The sequence below is a fragment of the Prionailurus bengalensis genome, chromosome B2 (assembly GCF_016509475.1).
Source record: "Prionailurus bengalensis isolate Pbe53 chromosome B2, Fcat_Pben_1.1_paternal_pri, whole genome shotgun sequence".
Lineage (NCBI taxonomy): Eukaryota > Metazoa > Chordata > Mammalia > Carnivora > Felidae > Prionailurus > Prionailurus bengalensis.
The window spans coordinates 148,500,953-148,525,117 of NC_057349.1; the positions used below are offsets into that span (position 1 = coordinate 148,500,953).

The 24,165-nt window shown below is 44.1% G+C and overlaps 1 protein-coding gene across 4 annotated transcripts in view; it reads right to left on the reverse strand.

The window, feature by feature from the left end:
- Nucleotides 1–24,165, reverse strand: part of PDE10A (phosphodiesterase 10A) — a 353,258-nt gene that overhangs the window by 88,677 nt on the left and 240,416 nt on the right. For all 4 annotated transcript variants that reach the window (XM_043592730.1, XM_043592728.1, XM_043592729.1 and 1 more), the window contains exons 4-6: nucleotides 13,234–13,354; nucleotides 12,168–12,217; nucleotides 603–743 (exon numbers count right to left, since the gene is read on the reverse strand). In XM_043592730.1, coding sequence (XP_043448665.1) covers nucleotides 603–743; nucleotides 12,168–12,217; nucleotides 13,234–13,354 — 312 coding nt within the window. The remainder of the gene's footprint in view (nucleotides 1–602; nucleotides 744–12,167; nucleotides 12,218–13,233; nucleotides 13,355–24,165) is intronic.

Below are 24,165 nucleotides of genomic sequence, written 5' to 3' on the forward strand. Positions count from 1 at the left end.
TGACAAGTGGCTGTTGGGTGACAGCACTGATACTCGGGCAGCACAGCCCTCAGCACCAGCTGACTCATTCGTGTGCATCTTGCTACGACATGAAACACAAAACAGTAATCATCCAGGGGCGCCTGGGGGGCTCAGTCAGTGAGACAACGGCTCAGGTCACGATCCCACGGTGCACAGGATGGAGGCCCAGGTCATGCTCTGCACTGACAGCAGGGAGCCTCCTCGGGATTCTCTCCCTCCCTCTCTCTGACCCTTCCTTGCTCGTGCTCTCTCTCTCTCTCAAAATAAATAAATAACCAAAAAACAAAACAAAACAAAACACCCATAGCAATCATTTAGTTTACATGAATATAAACCTACAATTTATGTTCAAATGTACTGGTATGGACTGAAATAAGAGCTAAAAGTAGCCCTCGGTGGGTATCGTAAGATAGGATTTTCTGAGGACAAAAGTTCATTTACAAACAAATTCATTTGTTGATCTGTATCTCGCTCTAATGCTTTTATAAAATGGCTTGAATCGTAACAGCAAAATGATATGCCACCTGCATGAAATAAGTATTTCAGGTTACGAATGTCACAAAAAGCAAAAAGCCATTTACCCCAAGGATGTCTTCCACGAGCAACGTTTTTCTGGATTTGGCCACGTAGGCAGAGATGGTGGTGCCCTGGGCGATGGGCCCGGCAGGGATGAGCCGGGGTTTCCCTTCCTTGATTCCAGGGGGGGTGAACACACACAGACTCTAGAAGAAGGAAAGAACACGTCTTACGGATTTTACAGACCTCCCTGTACTTCCGCACTAACAGACAGACTCCTAGGTGTTACTTATCAGTCATGAGGCATCTTTGAGCCAACGAAAACGAGGAAGATGCTTTGCAATGATCAAAGTGGGGTGTGTGAGGTGAAATTCTCTCTGGTATTCCCAATGGGACACAAAACACAGGCTTGATGTAGAACTAAAATCAACGTCCAGGCACAGCAAACCTCGCAAAATGGCCTCTTATCTCGATATACGGAAAATAATAAAATACAAAGTAAGTGGTCCTTGGGGTCCAGATATTGCCAAACGAGAAACAGAGAACATCGGGTCCAACCTGCCCCAGAGGCTGGCACACAGATCTGGAGACAGGATCAGTGACTACAAGTCAAGTTGTTCAGAACGTTGTTTCTTCCTCTTTTTTTTATGACTCAATCACTCCATTCTTTAAACTGGCCTGACTATAAAATGACAGATTCAAAATACTCTCGATAAACATTTTGCTCTTCTCTGTGCAAAAAATTACGGACAAATCTGGGTGCATCTTTCCCTTTCAAACGACCAGGTGGGAAGGTAAAGTCCTGAAGGTATCTTAAGATAAATGTTTTTTTTTTTTAAATATGATCAGTTATTTTTACTAAATCCAGTACTTTGAATAAATTTCTACTAAGAATTGCTAACCAAAACAAATCCCCTAGAGATTGGGGGCAGTATTTTGACATCACTATATTACGATTATCTACTCAATTTGAAAAGTATTAAGGTTCAGTAAATTCTCCCAGCACTTCACTTTTATCTTAGACTGGACTGCTGTAAGTTAAAGCCTGAAGACCTGTGAAGCAGTAAGATTAGACAATCCTCTTAAGCTATACATGTTCCTATTAATACTTACTAAGCAAATTCTCGGTAAAGACATCGAATTGGATCTAATTATACACGTATTAGATCAGTGGTCTTCAAGGCTTTGTAATGTCGGAGAATACTTTCTTCCTATAAAATCTTAACTTATAATCACAGGAGAGTAAACCCTATAAACTCGAGCTCCTTCAATCAGCCAGGAGTAGGGAGAAGGAAAGGAAAGCAAAGCATAGGCGCACCCCAGCTGCTTGAAATAAGTCATTACTTACAGATTAGAGGCGAAATTCAAAATATTTTTATTCACGCCTATAGCTCTATCAGTTTGGACTGTGCCTAAGTAGTATTTGCTATTAAGTACAATGCCTGTGAAAAATATTTTTAAAATGATTCTTATTAAGGGATTAAGTTTAAAACGCTTATTACAAGTTATGCACTTTTAAAAGATTTTTAAGATTTAACTACATATAAGATGGTAAATGACAACTTCACCTTATTTTTAGAGGTTAGACTTCAGTGTCGCTATTTTTAAAGTTACTATAATTCTATTACCCACCAATATGCACATGGCATAGATGATGTAATCAGATTTCTTACCATCGCCACATGACAAGCCAGTGTGCCACCCTCTCTTAAGATTGAAAGAAGAGTAGAAAAATTATTCAAGAATGGGAAGACGGGATCATTGCAAGAAAAAGGTGGAAAGGATACGGTATATCTAGCCGGAAGAAAAATCAGAGTTAATGACGATTTTCTCAAACTATGAGAAAGTTAATCCTAAGAAAGCTGCTGAGAAAGTTCTCTTTCTTTACCAAAGACAGAAGGCAGGAAATGAACTTGAATTGAACTGAGGGCTTGCAGAGCTCCTACAGGACTTCCCATGGCCATGACCGTGACAGAAGGTAAACTCTGGGGCAGGCTCACAGCAGTGGCTTGGGCTTTTTTTTTTTTTTTTTTTTAAATAGTCTTTGGCTTTGTTTGTGTTTGAAGATCTACAACAGACATGGTTTTTGGATGGCTTTGTGTTATATGCCCTCCACGGCTAGATTTAATAATATCTTAAGTTATAATTAACCTTCAAAAGTCAATCATGAAAGAATAGCTTATACATCCCTATATTACTAGGAGATCATGTATTTAATATCATAAAATGTTTACTGCCTCTATAGAGTTCATATATGGGGCACAAGCAACAGGTAAGCAAATACCATACCAAGGTTGTCTGGAAAGCTAGTCTATGTATTGGGCTTCCTGACAATAAAAGGTTTGGAAATCTTTCAATTACTTGATTGAATCTGAAAAACCTGTAAACAATAAATAATTACCAAAAAATTAAGTAGCTCTTTACTGTGGAAACTTTATCCTTGTTTGACCAATTACCTTCTGATTTTTGTTCATATTTACGGGATAGAAATGTTTCCAAATGGGAGCCGAGGACAAGTGCTAACAAGTATTGAATAAGTGGTCAGATGAAGGCCAAGGGCTCCGGCAGGAAGGGAGAATGAGGACCAGCCTCGGACTGACACCAGTTTCTGACGTGGTTTCACTTTCTCCCCTCTGCATTAGGGGCTTTCCTGTTCTTTTTTGTTTCTATGTTTTACTCCATACAATTTCCTGTGCAAAAGTTCCCTTCATAACATCCATTTCTGATTGAAGATCAGTCACTGGCTTGAATTATGTGTTCAGTGATGGGTTCTTTATGACCTTCGCAGTTGTACGGACTGATTGGCAGCTATTATCACAAACAGAAAAAGTCAATAACAAACCTCTGAATTAGAGGCTGCATTTTACAGGTATTCAAGGGATGGGGAAGTTCTATGAAACCTACCTTTATTTACCCTACAGAAATAAGCAAACGGACAGCTGTGTACTGAATAGTTACTCCCCAGTGGTTAAACTAACACCTCCACCAAATACTTGGGTCTGTTTCTGAATTCTCAACTCTGTGCCAGTAGACCGATCAGTCTACCGTACCGTTTTAATTATGACAAGTTTGTAGTACATTTTGTGATCTGACAAGGCAAGTCTTGCTTTGGTTCTGAATGTTTCAAAGCATTCACAGTTTATTTTATAAGATAGACTTTGCATTTTTCATTGGTAACGGGGGCTGCATTAATGCATTAACCAATAATGAGTGTAAGTTCCAGGGAAACTTACAAAGGAAATAGTAACTTTATTTAAAAAAATCATTATGATCTTTGGCATATGGGTTTGACTGGGATGTTCATATGATTAAGATTAAAAAATATTATTTTTATAGGAGGGCGAAAGGAAACTTCCATCAAACATCACTATGCAATATTTTAGACTGTATTAAGACTACTTACGCATGTACTTAAAATACATCAATTATCTATAAAATCCAATGTTGAACTGAGTCTCCAAAATTAATTCTTTCTCTAACACTGTATAAATCTATGAAAGCTTTGATCAGCACAAACATATTTTAGAGGCTAGAGATAAAAACAACTAAAAACAAGGAAAAATTCCAAAGTTTCAAACCAGAACCACCCCTACTCTTTCCAGAGAAGAAATCAACTGCACTCAGAGCATGCAACTTGACAAATACTGCTTATTTCTAAGATGAGGTAATTTAAAGCCGCTAAGATTGGTAACAGTTGTCACGAGCAGTAGATTGGCTCAGTGAAGCAATAAGGAAGCATTCAAATTATTTAAAAAAAAAAAGCAAATTTGGAGAAATCAATTTGATGGAAAAACGAACTCTAGAAAAGACTATCACGATTTAATTAAAAAAAACCTGATTTTTTGGTGAAATGGGAAAATCGCTGATGTCAATTAGATACTTCCGGTGATAGACACTGTTCTCATCTTCCTTCCTATACGCAATTCAAAGATCACTTTATTCATGAAACTTCATTTCTTATGTTAAGGGTTCAACTCACAATCAGTTAAATTTTAGAAATACTTTTAAAAATATATCACTTAAGCTTACCCTTAAGTTGTTTTTCTCCCAAGACACTAGATGGCAGTGGTTAGTAAACGAATTTAGATCTATGCACGTGGGCGTGACCACCTGGCCCCAAATCCACCTGGAATTTTAAAGACAGAACTAACTCTGCAGTATTCTTTTTAGACTTTTTTTTTTTTAAAGTTTGTTTGTTTCTTCTGAGAGAGAGAGAGAGAGAGAGAGAGAGAGAGAATCCCAAAGCCTGACGCAGAGCTTAAACTCACCCCAAACCAAGAGTCAGACACGTAACCAACTGAGCCACCCGGCACCCCCCACCCTGCAGGAGTCTTAAAATTAACCTACTGAAGTTCACTGTGCAGTTGAAGAAAGTCACACGATTCCTTTAAACTACCTGCTATAAACTGATTCTAACATCAATATATGAAAAGCCAGGTACGAATGTACTATAGGAATTAAAAATTTAGGAGTTCGAAAGGTTTTACGCTTTTCCAAACAACTCTTATTGAGAACACAAGAAAAAACTGTAATGATAATATTATAAAGGATGTTATGTATCAGAGTAAAAGACCAGCTATGGAAGAGAAAAATGGTAAAAACAGTAAGAGTTTAATTAAGCAAAATCCTATCCCAGGAAAACTAGTTTTGTTTCCAACAAGTATTTCAACAGCACCTCGCACACATCGATGTCAGCCCCTGGTAAGGCTCAGGACATAAATACACTCCTTCGTGCCCTAACTCTGGACCGACCTGTCGCAAACTGCTCCTTCTACCTAAGAAAGTCCTTTATTTCCCGTCTTATCTACTAAGTGCGAGGTCTTCCAGGCCCCGCTGACACAGAGCTAATCATCGAGTTGTTTTTAAAGTGATCCCCCCCCCAAGACCCCCTCAAATTCGGCATCCCAGAACACCTGGGGTTTCTCTCCGTTTGCACTCAAGACCAGATGTGATAATCAACTGTGGATTTCTCGATTTCCCCTACACTCTTTGATGACAGGAATGTTTTGTTTGGCTTTGTTTTGTTTTTTATAATCTTCGTATGCTCATCGATTTAGCATAGATTTTTGGCACATGAAAAGTATTTTAAGCGGTTTGTCGAATGAATCGCATCCATGACATAACATTTAACCAACGGAAGTTAGATTAAGCTTCAGGAAGTTTAAGACTCTTGTCAAAGTCACCAAGTGGTGAACTGGAACTCACAGGGGCCAACTCCAGAATCATGATTCTTTGGGAAGCCGTCCTTCTTCCCAGCTCTGAAACAGTGTGCACAGCATGGGACCCGTCTTTCCCGAAGGGCTGGCGGGGGTGCGGGGGGGAAATGAAAGAGAAGAGCACTGGGGGTGGGGTGTTGAACGAGGGAGCCCATTCCGGCTCACCACTGCTCTCGGGGACAGCAAACTGCCCAAACAAGGTTGGTACTCAACAGCCTGCTGAATACATGTCCTACTGGCTTTTAGAAGAGCTTTATTTTAATACCGTTTTCAGTTTCTTCCATTTACTGGTCTATTAGGTTTTCTATTAGCATTAAATGGGACAATTTATATTTTCCTCAAAAACTGACCATTTTGGGGGCACCTGGGTGGCTCAGTCAGTTAAGCGTCTGACTTCAGCTCGGGTCATGATCTTGCAGTTCGTGAGTTCAAGCCCCACGTCGGGCTCTGTGCTGACAGCTCGGAGCCTGGAGCCTGCTTCTGATTCTGTGTCTCCCTCTCTCTCTGTCCCTCCCCCACTCGCACTCTGTCTCTCTCTCAAATATAAAATAAAACATTTAAAAAAAACTGACCATTTTTCCCCTACATTTTCACATTTATTAGTACAAGTATCCTCTCATAATTTATCATTTTCATCCTGTTTTATTTTCTAGATTATTAAACATAAATAACTGTGTCTTCTCTTTTGTTAATTAGGTCAGTAAATACCTCATATCTGTATAAAGTCTTTAGATTCCCTTGTTTATATGGCTTTTCTCTTTCTAAATCCATAGGTTAAAACGGCACATCCCAAGGGGACAGATCCTTTAATTTATGACTGTGTCTCTAGTACCTGAGGTTACTACCATGTAATCGTACCCAATAAAAATGTGTTGAACTCATGAATCAACTTATTTTGTCCCTTATTTATTAATGCTCAAAAATGCATACAAGATGCTTCAAGGATCTGCAGTATCCCCAGTGGACAGCCTTGCCCAGGGTTGTAGCAATACAACAATTCATTTTTGTAAACCTAATTGTCTGAATATCCCAATAACTATACTTGTTTTTTTCCCAAGAAGTGACATTGCACATTAATTTTGTTTAATTTCCTTGTTTTTAGCCATTATGGAGATCTGAACTCTTCAATGGGGGCTAAACACATCAAAATAGGATCTAACCCAAAGAGGAAAGGGAAACCCATGTTGGTAAATCCTAAAATTACACACACACACACACACACACACACACACACACTTTTTGGATAAACCTACTTGCAGATACTACTAACATTCTCCAAATTGTATTTTTGTTTGTCAATCACTGAAACACTATTGTATATTTCTGTCCTTTTGGTTTTTTTTTTTTTTTTGGTGTGACTGTTTTGCTTTACAAATTTTAACGCATCAACACTTACTGGGTAAACTGAGTAACAGGTCTCCCCTCGTTAAAGACTAAACCCTTCATAAATGCCAAGTGATCTCCTGTTCCAATTTAATGCTTTTATTCCCCAAACTCATCTTCGTCATTGATCCTGTGGTACTGTCTCTCCTTTTGTTTTCATTTTTCTGGAATAGGTCTGCTTCACCTAAAATTCTCTTTGTATTTTCAATCATTCTTAAGTCCTTTTCTATATGTGCCTCTATAAAACAGAAGACAGTTGTGAGTTTTTTAAACCTAACTTACAATTTTTTTCTTTCAGTAACTGGGTCTATCCTACTTGTAATTTTGTTGTGACATATTTTGGTAGAGACTTCCACAATCTATTTTATGTTTTACTTTTAGTGTTTTAACACTATTTCGTTTGTTTTCTATCTTTTCCTGAACTTTCCATGTTTTCTTTCAATTTTTTCTCTCCAACAATATTAATGTGGGTTTTTAATTCTACTAGGGGAACTTCTGACATACATAAATTTTATTTAAGTTATATTTATCAACGCATCAACTCCAGAAATTAATTAATTTCTGCTGGTTCTTATTTATAAAAAAAGAAAACAATACTTTTGTAAGTATAAGCATTTTATAATTCTCCCTGTGTCCATCTTAATCCTTGGAATTTTTGATACAGACTAAAAATTTTATCTCAGTCTGTTTGGGCTACCTTATTATAATTTTTTCACTAAAGCATATACATTTTGTTATATATGTGAGTTATTTAAGTAAGGCTTTATAACTATGATTCAAAATCCTGAGGCAATTTAAAAAAGATTCACAAGGGGAGCCTGGGTGGCTCAGTCGGTTAAGCGTCCAACTTCAGCTCAGGTCATGATCTCGCAGTTTGTGAGTTCGAGCCCCGCGTGGGGCTCTGTGCTGACAGCTCAGAGCCCGGAGCCTGCTTCGGATTCTGTGTCTCCCTCTCTCTCTGCCCCTCCCCTGCTCACACTCTGTCTTAAAAATAAATAAAGCATTAAAAAATATATGTAAAATAAAATAAAAAAGATTTACAAATATCTATAACATGCCCCTTTTTACAAAGGAAGGAATAGAAGAAAATACATGTGTATCTGCTCATCCCGGCCAAAAAAAAAAAAAAAAAAAAAAAGCTTTATTTTATTAATATGGTTGGCTTACATTTTAGAAGTATGTCAACATCTGTTCAAGCAATAGGGCAGATTAGATAATTTGATACTCCTGAAAAAATCAATTTAAAAAAATTTTAAAGGCTGGATAAAGTACATTTTCAATCCTTTCTAATGCATTGCTGGGCTGAGAAGAATGGACAGGATGCACAGGAATCTAAAAAGAAGTCAATAACGGAACTTGCGAGGCAAGCAAATCCCAAGTTGGATTTTTCTAGAGAGCGAGCAAAGCCTGGATGTACTGACCCTCCCTCAGGAAAGCACCACGGGAGACAAGACCTGCTGGAGGCCAGGACCGGAACGGGCTGGCGCCTCATCGAAGCTGGTGGTTACGGTCAATATAGTTACAGGCGCAAGGAGATTACTAGGACACCAGATTGTCTTGAATTTGCTGCTGGAGGGAAAATGAAGATCTCTTCTGAGAAATCATAACTGTGCATCACGTGGCTGTGAGGCTGGAATCCATACTACTCTGTAGTCTGAAAAAGAAATCTCATGAGATAATTTAAAGTCGTGCTGGATTGGTATTGCCTTAGGTGACCGGCCAAAACGAATACATATCCTGTCTCCAGGAAAAGAACTTCAACACAACCCTCAAGAACACCCATTTTAAAAGGTCCGAGGAAGAGTATGATTCACGGTCAAAACATCAAATAAAATGAGACACACAAGCAAATAAGCCACCGGCTGTTGACAGGTGGGTGAAACAAAAGCCAAGAAATGTAAATTCTGGGTGAAAAAAAAACAATATAAAAGAGGTTTAGTTAATATATCCCAAGAAATAAAAGATAACCTTGAAAAAATATCCAGGGAATAAAAAACTATATTGAAGAACTGAGAGAAAATCAAAAAGAACCCGAAAGCAACTATGTTAAAGTCAATATACAGAGAGAAGAATTTTTATTAATCTGAATTCTCTATCCGGCAAAGATGTATTTCAAGGAAGTGTTGAAATAAAGACCTACTCCAACAAAAACTGAGAGACTCCCACCAGTGTACCCTCACTAAGGGAAATTCTACAGGATAGAAGAGACCCGATTCCAAATGGAAGACTTGAACGCACAGAAAGAAAAATGTGGCCGACCAAACACAGTAGTACCCCTAGGTCTCTGCCTTCACAAAGCGTACATTCTAGAGAGAGCCAGATGAACCAATCGTCCCACAAAGCACAAACGTACACTCACAGCTAAGTTTTACGAAGGAGAAGCATGTGATACTAAGAAGGCTCGACAGAGAAGGTCAGAATTAGCCACATCTTGGCCACGCTCTCTGCTGTTCCCAGGCCACACGTGGACCAAGGAAGCAGTGACCCCAGAGAGAACCATGCCAAGTACCATTAGCTGACCTCGGGAATTCAGGAATGGAGAATAAAGAGCCGACTAGAGCCTGGATGGACAGACTATCATCCCCTCGATTAAGTTACAGAAGTAAAAGAATTAGAAGCGATATACATAGAATACGCTTTAGATGTTGTGGACACAGAAGGTTTTTCTAAGTCACATATTCCAGGAAGCTACTTCACGGAGGTCAATGTACAAATGTACAATGTACAAACAAGCCTGCAAAAATAAAGCCAAACCTGCAGCCAAGTGACTAAGAGTCTGGGATCTGGGAATCTAAACCCAGGCTCTCCAGTCAAGCACTTCTTGAGGCTCTCACCGCCTGCAGACCCCTGGCCTCTTGTGGCCTGCCCTTTCTGACCTCCGAAACCACTCTTCCCCCACTACCCCCTCCAATTCTCTTTCACAACAGCAGAAGAGGGTCATCCCATGGGGCCCTCAGTGCCCGGGGTTCACGCACTTCTTTTCGTGTCAACAGTTAGAAATGCTGAGTCCAGCATCCAGGTTTCATCAGAGAACCGGATTGGTCCAAGTTTGGGTCACAAACAGCTGTGACTGAAGGAAAAGGGTCACACGGCAGGTACTCGGCTGCCAAGGCCAAGCCCTGTGAGCTGTCTGCAGATCCCAGGGGCGTCATAATGAGACTTGCACTCTCCTGATCGCACCGAGCTCACATACACACCGGCACGTTTTTTTTTTAAAAGGAATATACTAATTTTTTTTAAAAGGAATACACTAGTTTTTTTTTTTAAAGGAATTCTTAATTTTTAAATAAAAGTCCCAAAATTTTAGAAATAAATTTTTAGAATGAACAGGGAAGAATGAGATCTCTTTGTTATTTTAGTAGCTTAGCCATTTAAAACTACCAGCGTCTGGGGCGCCTGGGTGGCGCAGTCGGTTAAGCGTCCGACTTCAGCCAGGTCACCATCTCGCGGTCCGTGAGTTCGAGCCCCGCGTCGGGCTCTGGGCTGATGGCTCGGAGCCTGGAGCCTGTTTCCGATTCTGTGTCTCCCTCTCCCTGCCCCTCCCCCATTCATGCTCTGTCTCTCTCTGTCCCAAAAATAAATAAATGTTGAAAAAAAAATTTAAAAAAACAAAAAAAAAAACCTACCAGCGTCTGAAGTATCATTTAAAGTTTTCGGAAGCGGGGCGCCTGGGTGGCTCAGTCGGTTAAGCGTCCGACTTCAGCTCAGGTCACGATCTCACAGTCCGTGAGTTCGAGCCCCGCGTCGGGCTCTGGGCTGATGGCTCAGAGCCTGGAGCCTGCTTCCGGTTCTGTGTCTCCCTCTCTCTCTGCCCCTCCCCTGTTCATGCTCTGTCTCTCTCTGTCTCAAAAATAAATAAACGTTAAAAAAAATTTAAAAAAAAATAAAGTTTTTGGGAGCAGGAGTGGTATCTGAATAATTCAACTTAACGGAACTCTTGTCTCTGTACATGGAAGGCACTAGGAGAGGTGCTGGGTGAATGCAAAGATTAGTAAGAAAAGGTCCTTGCCCCAAAGAGCTTTTAATCCTGTAACGTAAATCTTTACGATGCAAGGGAAGGGGACAAAAAGGATCAACGATGGGTTCAGTGAATCGGCCGGGAAACATTTTTGTGCAGCGACTTTTCGTCCTTTGCATTACTGTATTATTCACGAGCACCATTAAACGTCTCGGAATACTTGCGTCTCTACTCCTGCTACCATTTTATAAACCATAAATAGCACACATTCTGATTACTCATGAATACAAGCATCACAGTGCAGAAAGAAACCCCGAATCTCCAAGAACAATGCCTAACACATAAGAAATACACAGTGAAATTTTTCCAAATGTATTTATAAACGCTTTCTATACAGTTAACCTATGAACGTAATTCTTATTGGCTCAGAATATTCTTTTAAGATGTTACGTGTGTGGTTTTAACGTCACAACAAAAATCAAATGCCAGTAAGCTGAACATCTTGAACTGCTTATGCACGCTGCATCTGACCATGGGCTGTGCTCTGAGTAAGCTGCAACAGAAACAGAGGCTCCAGCCTGTGGCACGCATCACCACGGAACAGTGTGAGCTATGGCCACCGCGGCTCAGGGGCCTCCACGGAGTAACGCCGTCCCCGCACTGTTTCAGTGGCCTTCAGGAAGTCCAAAGAACTCACCTAAGAAATGCTCCACTTTCGTCCTTGCTTTATTCTACTGCAGGCAGCGTGCTGAAAAGGGCATACGCCGTCCCTGACACCCCAGCCCACAGTGCGAAGCATCTTCTGTACAAAACGGTCTAGAGGTGCCATTCATAAGACAGGACACCACAGGCCAAAACCAAAACAGTGAGTCAAGTGTGAGATTTCATGCCCAAACGTTGCCACGCTGGTGAGATTTTTCACCTGGCAACAACCGTAGACAGAAACGAAATACAAAATGAGTTTCAAGTACTTAATTGCCATGTGTCTGTGGTTTGTAGCCCAGCTGACCTTTTTTAAAGAGCTTATGACACGTTCTTATCTAGAGCACCAGAATCTAAATTCAGATACTTACGTTATTGCACTCTCCAAGGAAATACAGTGCAAATCCATCAGCTTTTGTGGCTGCCAAAGTAATAAAAAAGGAAGAAACTAATCTCAATGGAAGAACAGACCACGTATGAATTCTTTAAGGGGAGACCTCAGAGAGGAATCTTGTGAAAGGGCTTGTTAACATAATTAACGGTCATGCAGCGAATCGAGCCAACCAATTTATGGCTTTATTCAATTGACATAGAACATTTTCATTCATTATTTATCAGCTATTGCAAACTTTAAGACGTGACATCCTCACATGCACACAGCAGCCAATGCACTACGCAATAATATGTTTGTGAAACTTTAAATGTTACAACTATTGGAAAACATGTTTCGTTTAGGAACTGGATTTAATTGTTAAAGTACTAAAAAATACCAAGACACAATATTCATAATAATGAGTAATCGAGGCAAGCATCACCCAAAGAGGATGATGCACGTATCCATGCAGCCTCACGAAGAGAACACGGCTGAACTCTCCTAACCCTGCTTCAGGGCCATGTGAAGGCAGTTCCCACGGCAGGTAACCGATATTACTCCCGGAGGATCGCTTGCCTATAGACTCACGGTTCACTCCTTTTCACTCGTGCGGCCTTGGGTCAAATATTTGGCCTGCCTTTGCCACAGCTTCCCCATCAGAAAAGAGGTGATCAAAGTACGTAGATCTGCCATCTGCCCCAATAAATTTAAAATGCTTTGTGTTGCTTAAAAATTAAGGATTTCCTGCATAAAGATGTGACTTAATTCAGCAAAACTACACATTCCAAAGAAACTAGGCTTTATTTAGAAAGCATAGTATATTCCATTTGCACATCTGGCAGATACTTTTTTGAGACTGGGTAAGTTAGGAAGTTTTAGGTTTGACTCATTCTGGTCGTTTCAGAATAGAGTATTTTCACTTCAAACTTAGCCCGAGAATAGAAGCAAATAAATGACTTGCATTTGCCTTGTAGTAAGTATATCACTCTTTCCATTTTCTGCAACAGAATAAAAGACACTTTGGTTCAAAAGTTCTACCAGAAGGAATATAAAACATTTCTTACCTATTTTAATGATGCTGCTCAATTCATAAAGGAGTAACTGATTGTCTCCTCCTGTATCCAATCGCTGTTCGATGTAGCTGTTTAATTCATACACAACTCCCTGCATATTCGTATCTTGGTACTTTTAATAAAAAAAAAAAGAAGAAAGAAAGAAAGAAAAAGAAAGGGCATAATTAAATATAATAAGATAAAAATTCCTTAATTTATAAAACATTTTATTAATTATATAACTTTATGTGTGTGTGTGTGTGTATATATAATTTTATGCTTTTACACATTATGCTTTTAAAGAACATTTATTTAAATATTATAATCTACTAAAAACTTGATTGCAAATTAAATTGCTGTGACATAGAATTATTTACAGGGGTGCCTGTGTGGCTCAGTCAGTTAAGCCTCCGACTTCGGCTCAGGTCATGATCTCACAGCATGTGAGTTCAAGCCTTGCATCTGTCTCTGTGCTGACAGCTCAGAGCCTGGAGCCTGTTTCAGATTCTGTCTCCCTCTCTCTCTGCCCCTCCCCTGCTCACGCTCTGTCTCTCTCTGTCTCTCAAAAACAAATAATAAATAAAAACTTAAAAAATTATCAGAGCGCCTGGGTGGCTCAGTCGGTTGAGTGTCCGACTTCGGCTCAGGTCACGATCTCACGGTTTGTTGAGTTAGAGCCCCACGTTGGGCTCTGTGCTGACAGTTCAGAGCCCGGAGCCTGCGTTGGATTCTGTCTCCTTCTCTCTCTGCCCCTCCCCCACTTGTGCTCTGTCTCTCTCTGTCTCTCAAAAATAAATGAAGGTAAAAAAAAGAATTATTTATAGGCGCCATGTATATTTCTATTAAAATATCAAGTGTTACAAATTACAACTTTATTTCTGAAGTTTTATACAGCTATTTGGTAAAAGTAGCATAAAAGTTTGCTAACCGAATGAAACACTGTAAAATGCTAGAATTGTCAACTGATCTGTGCTGCACTGGGTACAACGAAGGTTATTATTCTCCAGCCACCTGCCACGATGGGGCCACTACCCTGGTCCGATCCAAACTCTACCCCCGGCTCAGGAGGGAGCAGCTCTCATGGCTACCCCGTGGCAGGACCAGCTAGCTGCCCCCGGAAGCCCAAAGCTCCGGGCTGCAGGGACACCAGCAGTAGAGGGGTTTGGGGAAAAGGCGGATGCTAGATCTTAGCTACTCCAGCACAAGCTACCGCTGTGACTTCTCTCCAAGGACCCAAAGGCTGTCTTCTAACAAGCTTCCTCACCACGAAGCTTGCCGCCCTAAGCCTGTTCTCCAAACAACAACCATGGTAAGTTGTATAAACAAAATAAAATTCTGTCACTTCCTGGCTTAAAGTCCTTCCCACTGCACTTAGAATAGCAGACTCCCCACGGGGTGGCCTCTCACATTCTACAAAATGCGGTCACTGTCTGCCTACGACACCGTCTCAAGCCCCCTTTCTCTTTCTTAACCACGCAGATATCTTTCGCTCCTAAAGGTCGATTACTCGCCATTCCTCTTCTTCCTTAAATTCCAGTGTAAGTGTCATTATCAGTGTCAGGTGTCCGATATCATGATTTGGCAACTCCATGCATCGCCCAGGGCTCATCACAAGTGCACCCTTTAATCCCTATCACCTATTTCCCCCATCATCCACCCCCCTCCGCTCTGGCAGCCATCAGTGTGTTCTCTATAGCGAAGAGTCTGTTTCTTGGTTTGTCCTTCTTCCTCTTTTTTAACCCCCCCCTTTGTTTTCCATTTGTTTCGTTTCTTAAATTCCACGTATGAGTGAAATCACATGCTCCTTGTCTTTTGCTGACTGACTGAGCTCAGCATGACGTCCTCTAGCTCCATCCACGTCGTTGCAAAGCACTGTTCTCAACGAATGGCTGGGGAATGAAGGGATGTGAATGAACAGACCAAAGAAGGGATGAATCAGTCCCTCAGTCATTCTGCCAACAGGTACCGGTGATCCTGGCAGTCTATCACACACCCTCCCCTGCACAGAAGAGATCCCAGGGCATTCACACAACAACGTGCACTCAACAGAGATGCTGGGTTCCACGGGCTTGTGCTGGCTTGGGAGTACGTTCCAAAAGTGGCCAACGCTTTTTCAAATACAACTGAAACTCCAGACCTTCCTGGTATCTCTTCGAGTCTGAGCAAGACTGGACTGCTAGAGTGGATTTCTTCTAGAAGAATCCCCGAGCTGCATTATCACAGACGATCCCTGCACCAAGGCTGTGCGAAATACGTCCCGGAGGGTGCACTGGCACGTGTGCACAAGTGTGTGGTGTGGGCCAGGAAGGCCCATCCAAGGGGGTTTCCTCAATGCATGGCGGGGGGTGGGGGTGGGGCCTGGCGCGGCAGGGCCATGTGGCTACGACAACACTCAAGAGACGAAGCCGGGGTGGCTCGCATCCTGGACGGACCTGAAGCCGCCGTCGGAATGACCCGGCCAGGCGGCTGCCTGATCCCAGTGTCCCCGGAGCTGGGAGAGACAGGGTGGCCTGCTATCTTCTCATCCGTGTCCACGGGAAAAGTTCCGGGTTTCAGCGGACACAAGTTTGACTTGATTCTCCGCGGCAAGTCACGGTGCCTGGACGAATTCCAGGCTGGAGCCAATTCACAGGCCCAGGATCCTCTGAGTGAAGGAGGGGCAGGGGACGTCAGGGCAGCCAGGGGGCCGTAGTTCAGGTGCGTCTCAAACGCGAGCCCCAGCTGGCGTGCAAACCCCTGTGGTGACTGCAGTCCGGAACACACGTGTGCCCCAGGTGTCCCCAGAGGCTGACAGAATCCCACCCTGACGATCGTCGCCGAAAAGGGGTGAAGACTCAAGACCCGCAGAAGTCTGGAGCGACAGCTTCCTCAGGAGCGAGAACGACAGAAAAGAACTAGCACGCGGGACCCCAAGGCATCAGAACGGAAACCCGCCGGCACGCCTTCCTTCTTGCCCTTGAACACCAGCCGCAAGACTGCCGGCCGCTCCTCCGAGACCCTCACCTAGTGCTGCCGCTCCCGTGTCTGTCCCCGGATCGGGCTCTCCGGGAGGTGCGTTCTCTGCTCCGGCCTCTGCTGGGCCTCCTACCTGGGGTCCGCCTCCCGCCCTTTAACCCGGGCACCCTGTCGGCTTGGCTGCACCCGGCCGCACGCAGACCACAGGGCCCCCGACCAGGTGCTGTGGCTCCGTACTGCGCACGCCGTATCAGTCACAACTTCCTAGTTGCGGTCCGGCTGCAGATACTGCCCAGGTCCTCTGCTCGGGTAGACAGCTCGGTGTCAGGGCAAGGCCGGCAGAAAAAATCAAGAGCGCTCTGAAAGCCCGATGCCCCCAAAGCGTGGCAGGGCCGTATGGGGTCGCAAAAGCCTATGCTGTTCCCTCACCATCTGCAAACAGCATCCTAACTCGACTGCTGCCAGTTTTGAGGAACTCCAGAGAAAAGATTCCGTCCTAACATACTCTCTCTCTTCCTCACCAGTAATTAGAAACATTTGTTGTACATTTTTTCCCCCAAAGTCCTGGGAAAGAGCTTATCGGAGACTGAGGCTAACCCAAAGGAGAGTGAGGCTAAGAGACACAGATTAAGTCATGAGGACAGCGTCTGAATCCCTAGATCCGGACACACAGAGACCCTCCTGCCTAAAAACCTCACACTAGACACACGGTGTTCGCGAACCAATTCGTTCTTTGAACACTTTCTCTCTCTTCCGGGGAGGGGAACCGTAGCTGGTCTCAAGCTGGGTTCTCAGTCACCCGACAGGAGTCCCTATAAACACGACACACGGGCAGACCCCTTGCTCTGACCACGCACCTCGGAGAGCACAGCCGTTCCCGAGGCCTGGGTGTGGGGCGGAGAGGAACGAACAGCTGTTCCCCACCTCTTCTGGGCCGGACGGGGTGTCACCCGTGGGAACAAGGAGGCGATGCACAACACGGGCAGCTTATCGCGGGGTTTCCTTCCGCCGTGCCTCCGAGCTTTCGTCTTCCCATTTTCGAAACAAGGAGGTTAAAGCGCACTGCCTTTAAAATACTTTTCAACACGCGCTGTCTGTGACAATCTGTGCCCTAGGGTTTGAATTTCGTCGTCAGACTTCAAATTCTAATCGTTAACCTGGCGGATGGGTGAGTACACCCCCCTCCCTTTGATTCCTAGTGACACGATTGCATCATAAGAGCAAAATGTCCTCTTATGGCTACTCTTGCATATTAATGTCCTATCAACTCGCCAATATTAAAGCCCTATTGACACAGCAGAGATGATTCACAAGAGCCAAGTGGTCTGTCAGTAGATGAATGGATCAAGAAAATGCCACACACACCCCATGTATGTATACAAACTAGAGGAGATATAATATCAGAATATTATTCAGTCCATGGGCCGCCTGGGTGGCTCAGTCACAGTTACATGTCCGACTTCGGCTCAGGTCATGATCTCACGGCTCGTGACTTTGAGCCCCGTGTCGGGCTCTGTGCTGACAGCTCGGAGCCTGGAGTGGCTTCAGAATCTGTGTTTCCCTCTCTCTCTGCCCCTCCCCCCTGCTTATGCTCTGTGTCTCTCTCTCTCAAAAATAAACATGAAACAGAAGTCCAGTCCTAAAAAAGGAGGAAATCCTGCTAATCTGTGGTAACACAGATGAAACTAGAGGGCATTCTGCTAATTAAAATAAACTAGACACAGAAAGACAAACGCTGTATTATCTCACTTGAATCTAAAAGGCCAACCTCACAGGAGTATAGGTCAGATCGGCAGGTGTCCGGGGCTGGGGTGTGGGGGAGATGGGGGAGAAGACGGTCAAAGGTTACAAACTTTCTGGTGGGAATGCACACTGGTGCAGCCACTGTGGAAAACAGTCCAGAGGCTCCACAAGAAACTAAAAGCAGAATTACCATATGACCCAGTCATTCTACTTCTGAGTTTTTACCCAAAGATTATGAAAACACTCATTTGAGAAGCTGTACGGACCCTTATGTTTACTGCAGCATTATGGACGCCAGGCAAAGCACGGAAGCAGCCCGAGTGCCCGTGAAAACATGAACAGACAAAGAAGGTGTGGGGTATACACAATGGGAGATTACGCAGCCATAAAAAAGGATGAGATCCTGCCATCTGCAACAACACGGATGGATCTAGACGGTATGATGCCAAGGGTCGGAGAAAGACAAATACCAGATGATTTCACTTAGACGTGGGATTTAGGAAACAAAACAAAGAATGAGAAAAAGGAACAAAAACCAGACTCTTGCGTACAGACAACAAATCAATGGTTATCAGGAGAGAGGTGGGTGGGGGTGGGGGTGGGGAAAAGAGGTGAGCGGGACTAAAGAGTGCACGTATTGTGAGGAGCTAAAGAGTGCACGTATTGTGAGGAGCACCGGGTAACAGGTGTAACTGTTGAGTCACCATATCCTACACCTGAAACTAACGTAGCACTGTGTGTCAATTACACCGCAATTAAAATGAAAAAGATGATCATTTAAAAAAAGAAACAGAGGAACTTAAAAGAGTAAAACAGACACAGACACATACCAACCCAGTGGCACATGTAACCACTTAAGGACCCTGATTTGAACAAAATGACTTAAAAAGAATCTTTTCAGGGGCGCCTGGGTGGCGCAGTCGGTTGAGCGTCCGACTTCAGCCGGGTCACGATCTCGCGGTCCGGGAGTTCGAGCCCCGCGTCAGGCTCTGGGCTGATGGCTCGGAGCCTGGAGCCTGTTTCCGATTCTGTGTCTCCCTCTCTCTCTGCCCCTCCCCCGTTCATGCTCTGTCTCTCTCTGTCCCAAAAATAAATAAATGTTGAAAAAAAAATTAAAAAAAAAAAAAGAATCTTTTCAGACAGTTGAGGGAAACTGAACATGGCCCGAGGATGAAGGTATTATTGCTACGTGGGCCTGTCAGGCATGAACATGGCATGTAGTTGAGGTTTTTGTGTAAAAAAAAATGTCATTTCCCAGTAGAAACCTATACAGAAGCCTTTAGGGCTGAAATTACACCATGACAGAGATTTGCTTTAAACTACACCAGCAATCAAAAAGGGGAGGGGATGTGCAGATGAAACGAACAGCCACGCGGTCATCACTGAAGCTGGGTGGCAGGTATGCGGCGGTCAGTATGCAATTCTCTCTTCTTTTATGTAGAGCAAGTGTCTATCCACAAAAGGAAGTTAAAATGCGAAGAAAAGAAGAGACCAGGAACAGCCCAGGGAAGCACCGATCCCCCCGCTGCTCGTTTACTCAGCAGCCTTCCCGCGTGTCCACAGAAGACGGACACAACCCGTCTCAAACTCTGTGTGAGTTTCAGAAAGCAATCTCAATCTCAAACTCAAACACAATCTCAAAACACAAAAGCAAACACAATCTCAAACTCTGTGTGAGTTTCAGAAAGCAAAGGACTTGGACGCGGCGTGGCCTTCAGCAGGTAGGGGACAAGCCAGCCAACTCTAGGACGTCTCTGCCCATTTGTGATAACTTCTACACAAATGAACGTGAAATACTAACTACGCGCACTGAATAAAAAAGGTTACAAACTTTCAGGTGTAAGATGAGAAAGTTCTGGAATCTGATGTAGAGGACGGGTCTGGAACCAAAACCGCTGTAGTCCAAATGGAAAACCGCTGGAAGGAGACTTTCGGTGCTGTCGCCACACACACCCCAGCCCCGGCGGGCACGGGTGCGTCCCTTAACTTGACTGCAGTGACCGCTTCGTAGGCACACGTGGATCAAATCATCGTGTACTCTACGATGTACACGTGCGCTGAAGTATATACCATTCTTATTCATCAAAAATAAAAATAAAATAATTTTTAAGCAAAAGAATCCTTCAGAAGATAATAAACATCTCGGTAAAAATAATGAGAGCAACGACGACAAAGGACACGGAACATTTAATCTCTCCGTAAAATCTCCACGGTCCTTCTGAATCAGTCTTTGCCCCCAAGGCTACCACTATTTGTGACTTTTGTCCGCTACAGATTAGCCTTGCCCGTTATCTAAACGGACTCATGCAACGTGTCCCGTTTTGAACTCGAGTCTATCAGCCTGCCGCAATATCACTGAGATGCCATCCACTGTCGTGTCCCAGTGGTCTGTCCCTTCCACGGCTCGCTGCATGCTGTTGCGTGAACAAAAACAACGTGTTTCTCTGTTCTACCACTGTGGGTCGTGTGGGATGTTTGTGTTTTCTGGCTCTGGGATATTATGAATAAAGCTGCTGTGAACATCTTCGTGTGAACACAGAAGAACCCAGAAGTCTTCCTGTGGACACAGGTTTTCGATTATCTTAGGCAAATCTGTAAGAGTGAAATTCGTGGGTCGAAAAGTAAATGTATGTTTAACTTTACAAGAAACTGCCAAACCCTTTACGGTGCTATATATCAAGTATGGTTATCAAAGTGATTTAGGTATTTTAGGCTAAAATAAATTATAAATAGGTCATCGGGTCACACAAACACCACTGGCAGAAAAGTTGTAACCAAGAATGAGCTCTCACATGGGAAGATACAGATGGCTGTGAGCCTGAAAGGCAAAGTGAATGGGGGGGGGGGGTAGCAAAGAGGGTGCCACTGACACTTTTACAAAAAAAGTTTTAAAATCCAAGCAGGGGCGCCTGGGTGGCTCAGTTGGTTAAGCGTCTGACTCTTGATTTCAGCTCGGGTCACGATCTCATGGCTTTGTGGGCTCGAGCCCCGCGTCAGGCTCTCTACTGACAGCGAGAAGCCTGCTTGGGATTCTCTGTCTCTCCCTCTCTCTCTGCCCCTCCCCTACTTGTGCCATCCCTGTCGAAATACATACACTTAAAAAAAGTTTTCGAATCCTAAATATCAACCAAGGGATTAGTACACTCATCCTGAGCTTATCCTAATACTATGCGGAAAAAGCAAAAGCGAAAGCAGCTGCCTTTACTCGTCCTGCTCTGTCATGAGCACAGAGGAAAAGCCACGCAGAGGTGTTTTGGGGGTGTTCCACAGCAAGGCGGGTCCCTCATGGCGCAGGAGAAGCAACTGCACAGACAGCATCTTACAGAGACCCTGGAGGCCACAGGAGAGCAAAGAGCAGAGTACAAGGTCGGGACTGAGCAGGAAAGACCTCACGCCGTGAGTTCCCGTTAAAAGTGGTAGAAACAAGCAGGCTGGGATTCCGAAAACCATGTCGGCTCAATGTAAGGGAAGAGAAATAATGGAAACTTAACAATCCTAAAGAACATTATTGTAAGTTTTCAAAGGGTTGTCTATAATATTAACTAATTTAATTTAGGGCGAAAAAAGGTCCGTGAGAGGAAAGAGCCTTTCTTAATAATAATTTAGGAAAAGGGAGTCCATGAGATACAACAGTTTTAAATCACTGAGGGACACTGAGGGCAAGCATTTCTGGAAGGTGTAAGAAGGCTAGTAGGAAAGGAATAAGTTATCAGAGCAGATGAATGATAAAGTTAAACAAACCTGTCTAAGTGCTTAACTCAACAGATACATTTCTGAACATGGCAGGTGATCAGATCTTTTTCAACCATGTATTCAGATAACGCCCCAACTTCCATGAAATTTAAATCCTCGCTGGGAAAAACAGATAAGCGAACATCAGCTTGGGGAGCTGGGGGGTTAGACGGTGACGCTCGGATCACGATCCTACGGCTCCTGAGACCGAGCCCCGAGGGGGCGCTGTGCTGCCAGCTCAGAGCCCGCGTGGGATTCTCTCTCCCTCTCGATATAAACGAACAACTAAACACTTAAAAAAAGGCAACGACAGCACCTACGACAGAAGTAAAACACTTGCACGACAGAAACCAGGCCTCGGGATGTGAGCCAGCCACAGTGAGCGATGCTGATCTGTGTAGCATGCGGTGCGCCCAGGGTGTGGACCCTAATAAGGACCCCCTCACGGGATGAGACACTGCGTGCTGGCGGTGTTCGCTAGACTCGGGTGTAGACACGTCCAAGCACCGGGCTGCAGCCGCACGGGCGGGACTGAGAAAGTGACACGCGCGCCATCTCGCAAGCAGCAAAGCCGGGGTCCCCTCCCCTCCCGCGCAGCTGGCGCCCGCAATCCCCCCTCCTTCGGAGGCGAAGCCCCACGCACCCGCCGCCTAAGACTTCTGTCCTCTCTCGCGTGCGGGCTCCCGCCGCTCCAATGAGATGCTGTGACGTCACCAGGGACCTCCACGTGTCCATACCCCAAGGGTCACACGCGACCCCCGGGAGCAGGCGTGCGTGACGTCAGCCTGCTGCTCGGTACGCACCGTGAACGCCCGCACCCCTGCCGCACGCCCACGCGGACGCCGCTCCGCTACCTCCTGTGCCACCCGTGTGAAGGTCCTGTCGCCGGGCTGCTCCGCGCGTCCCCTTCTCTACTCGAGCCACGCTGGCGCCCTCGGCCATCCCCTCCGGCCCCACACCGTCACACCCCGTCCCCGGGCCGGCGGGTCCCACTCACTCGTGTTACGCCCGGCCACCTCCTCACCTGCCCGGTCCAGAACCCTCTCCGCTCTCTCAAGCGGCACGCCAACCCTGGGCACCGGATGACCTCCCCCACCCCTCGACTTCCTGCACACACACCACTACCCCCCCCCTCCCCATGTATGGCAACCCACCCTCCCAGGGTCAGACAGACCCCCCCCCCCCCCCCCTCCCCGGCCCAGCGTTTCCCCTCCTGTTCTACACTACGCATCCGGGGCAGCCAGCTCTACCTTCCAGATGCATCTAGAACTGCACCGACCACCCCAGGCGCCGCTCCCCACCCCCCTCCTCGCTATCCTGCTCCAAACCCTCCTCCTCTCTTGCAGGATCACTGCGCCAACCTCACCATCACCCTTGGCAATGAAAAATTATTCTTCTAAAGTGCTGCTGAATAAACTTTGCATTTCTACCCTTAGGTGTGCACTAGTAAAAGCGGTCGATAGCTTTTTCTGTTTTGTATCATGCTCTAACTTTTGTGTCAGGAATAAACTTTCCTCCTTGAACGAGTTCTTACCATAACGCTTGAAATACATACCTTATTATCATGTAGGAGTTTTCTTCCCTTTAATGTTTGGTAGAACTATCCAGTAAAACTTTGGGACATCAGGCCATTTTAGGTGGTTTTTACTAACTTTCCAGATTTTTCATCAGCTAATAGTATATTTAGGTTCCTAAATGCTTCTTCAGTTTTGATGACTTAACAATTTCCTCAAATTGACCATGACATCCAAATTTTCCAATGTATGCGTATATAGTATTCGCTCTTAAATTATGAATGATCTCCTTGTTTACAGTTATACTCCCTTTCTGATTCCTGAAGGATTATATTTCTTGAATACATAGCCAAATATTGTCTATTTTGCTGATTAAGAAAATATGTTTTGCATTATTAATCACATCTATATTTTAAATCAAGGACCAATGATTTCTTCTCTTATTAATTTCCCCCTCTTCTGCTTTTTAAAAGTTTATTTTTGGTGTTCTAATAAATGAACATAGGAATACAAATTTTCATCCTATTTTGACTGCCTCCCTTAAATTTGGTTGACTTTATCCCCAGTTTACATTTGAGGCTTTGAAATATTATTTAAAAAAAAATTTTTTTTAACGTTTTTTTATTTTTGAGACAGAGAGAGACAGAGCATGAACAGGGGAGGGTCAGAGAGAGGCAGACACAGAATCTGAAACAGGCTCCAGGCTCCCAGCTGTCAGCACAGAGCCCGACGCGGGGCTTGAACTCACTGACCGCAAGATCATGACCTGAGCCGAAGTCGGCCGCTTAACCGACTGAGCCACCCAGGCGCCCCAAGAAATATTATTTTTTTTAAAGATCACCCAGATAAACAGTGGCCAAAGTAGTGATTCAAATCTAGGAATTCAAACCTAAGTGTAATTTACATTTACACTAGGATCAGACAAGCTCTTTTCAATGTATCACAACAAAAGGCACAGAGACGCAGTTCACACGAAAAGAAGACCAGCTATTTAACTATG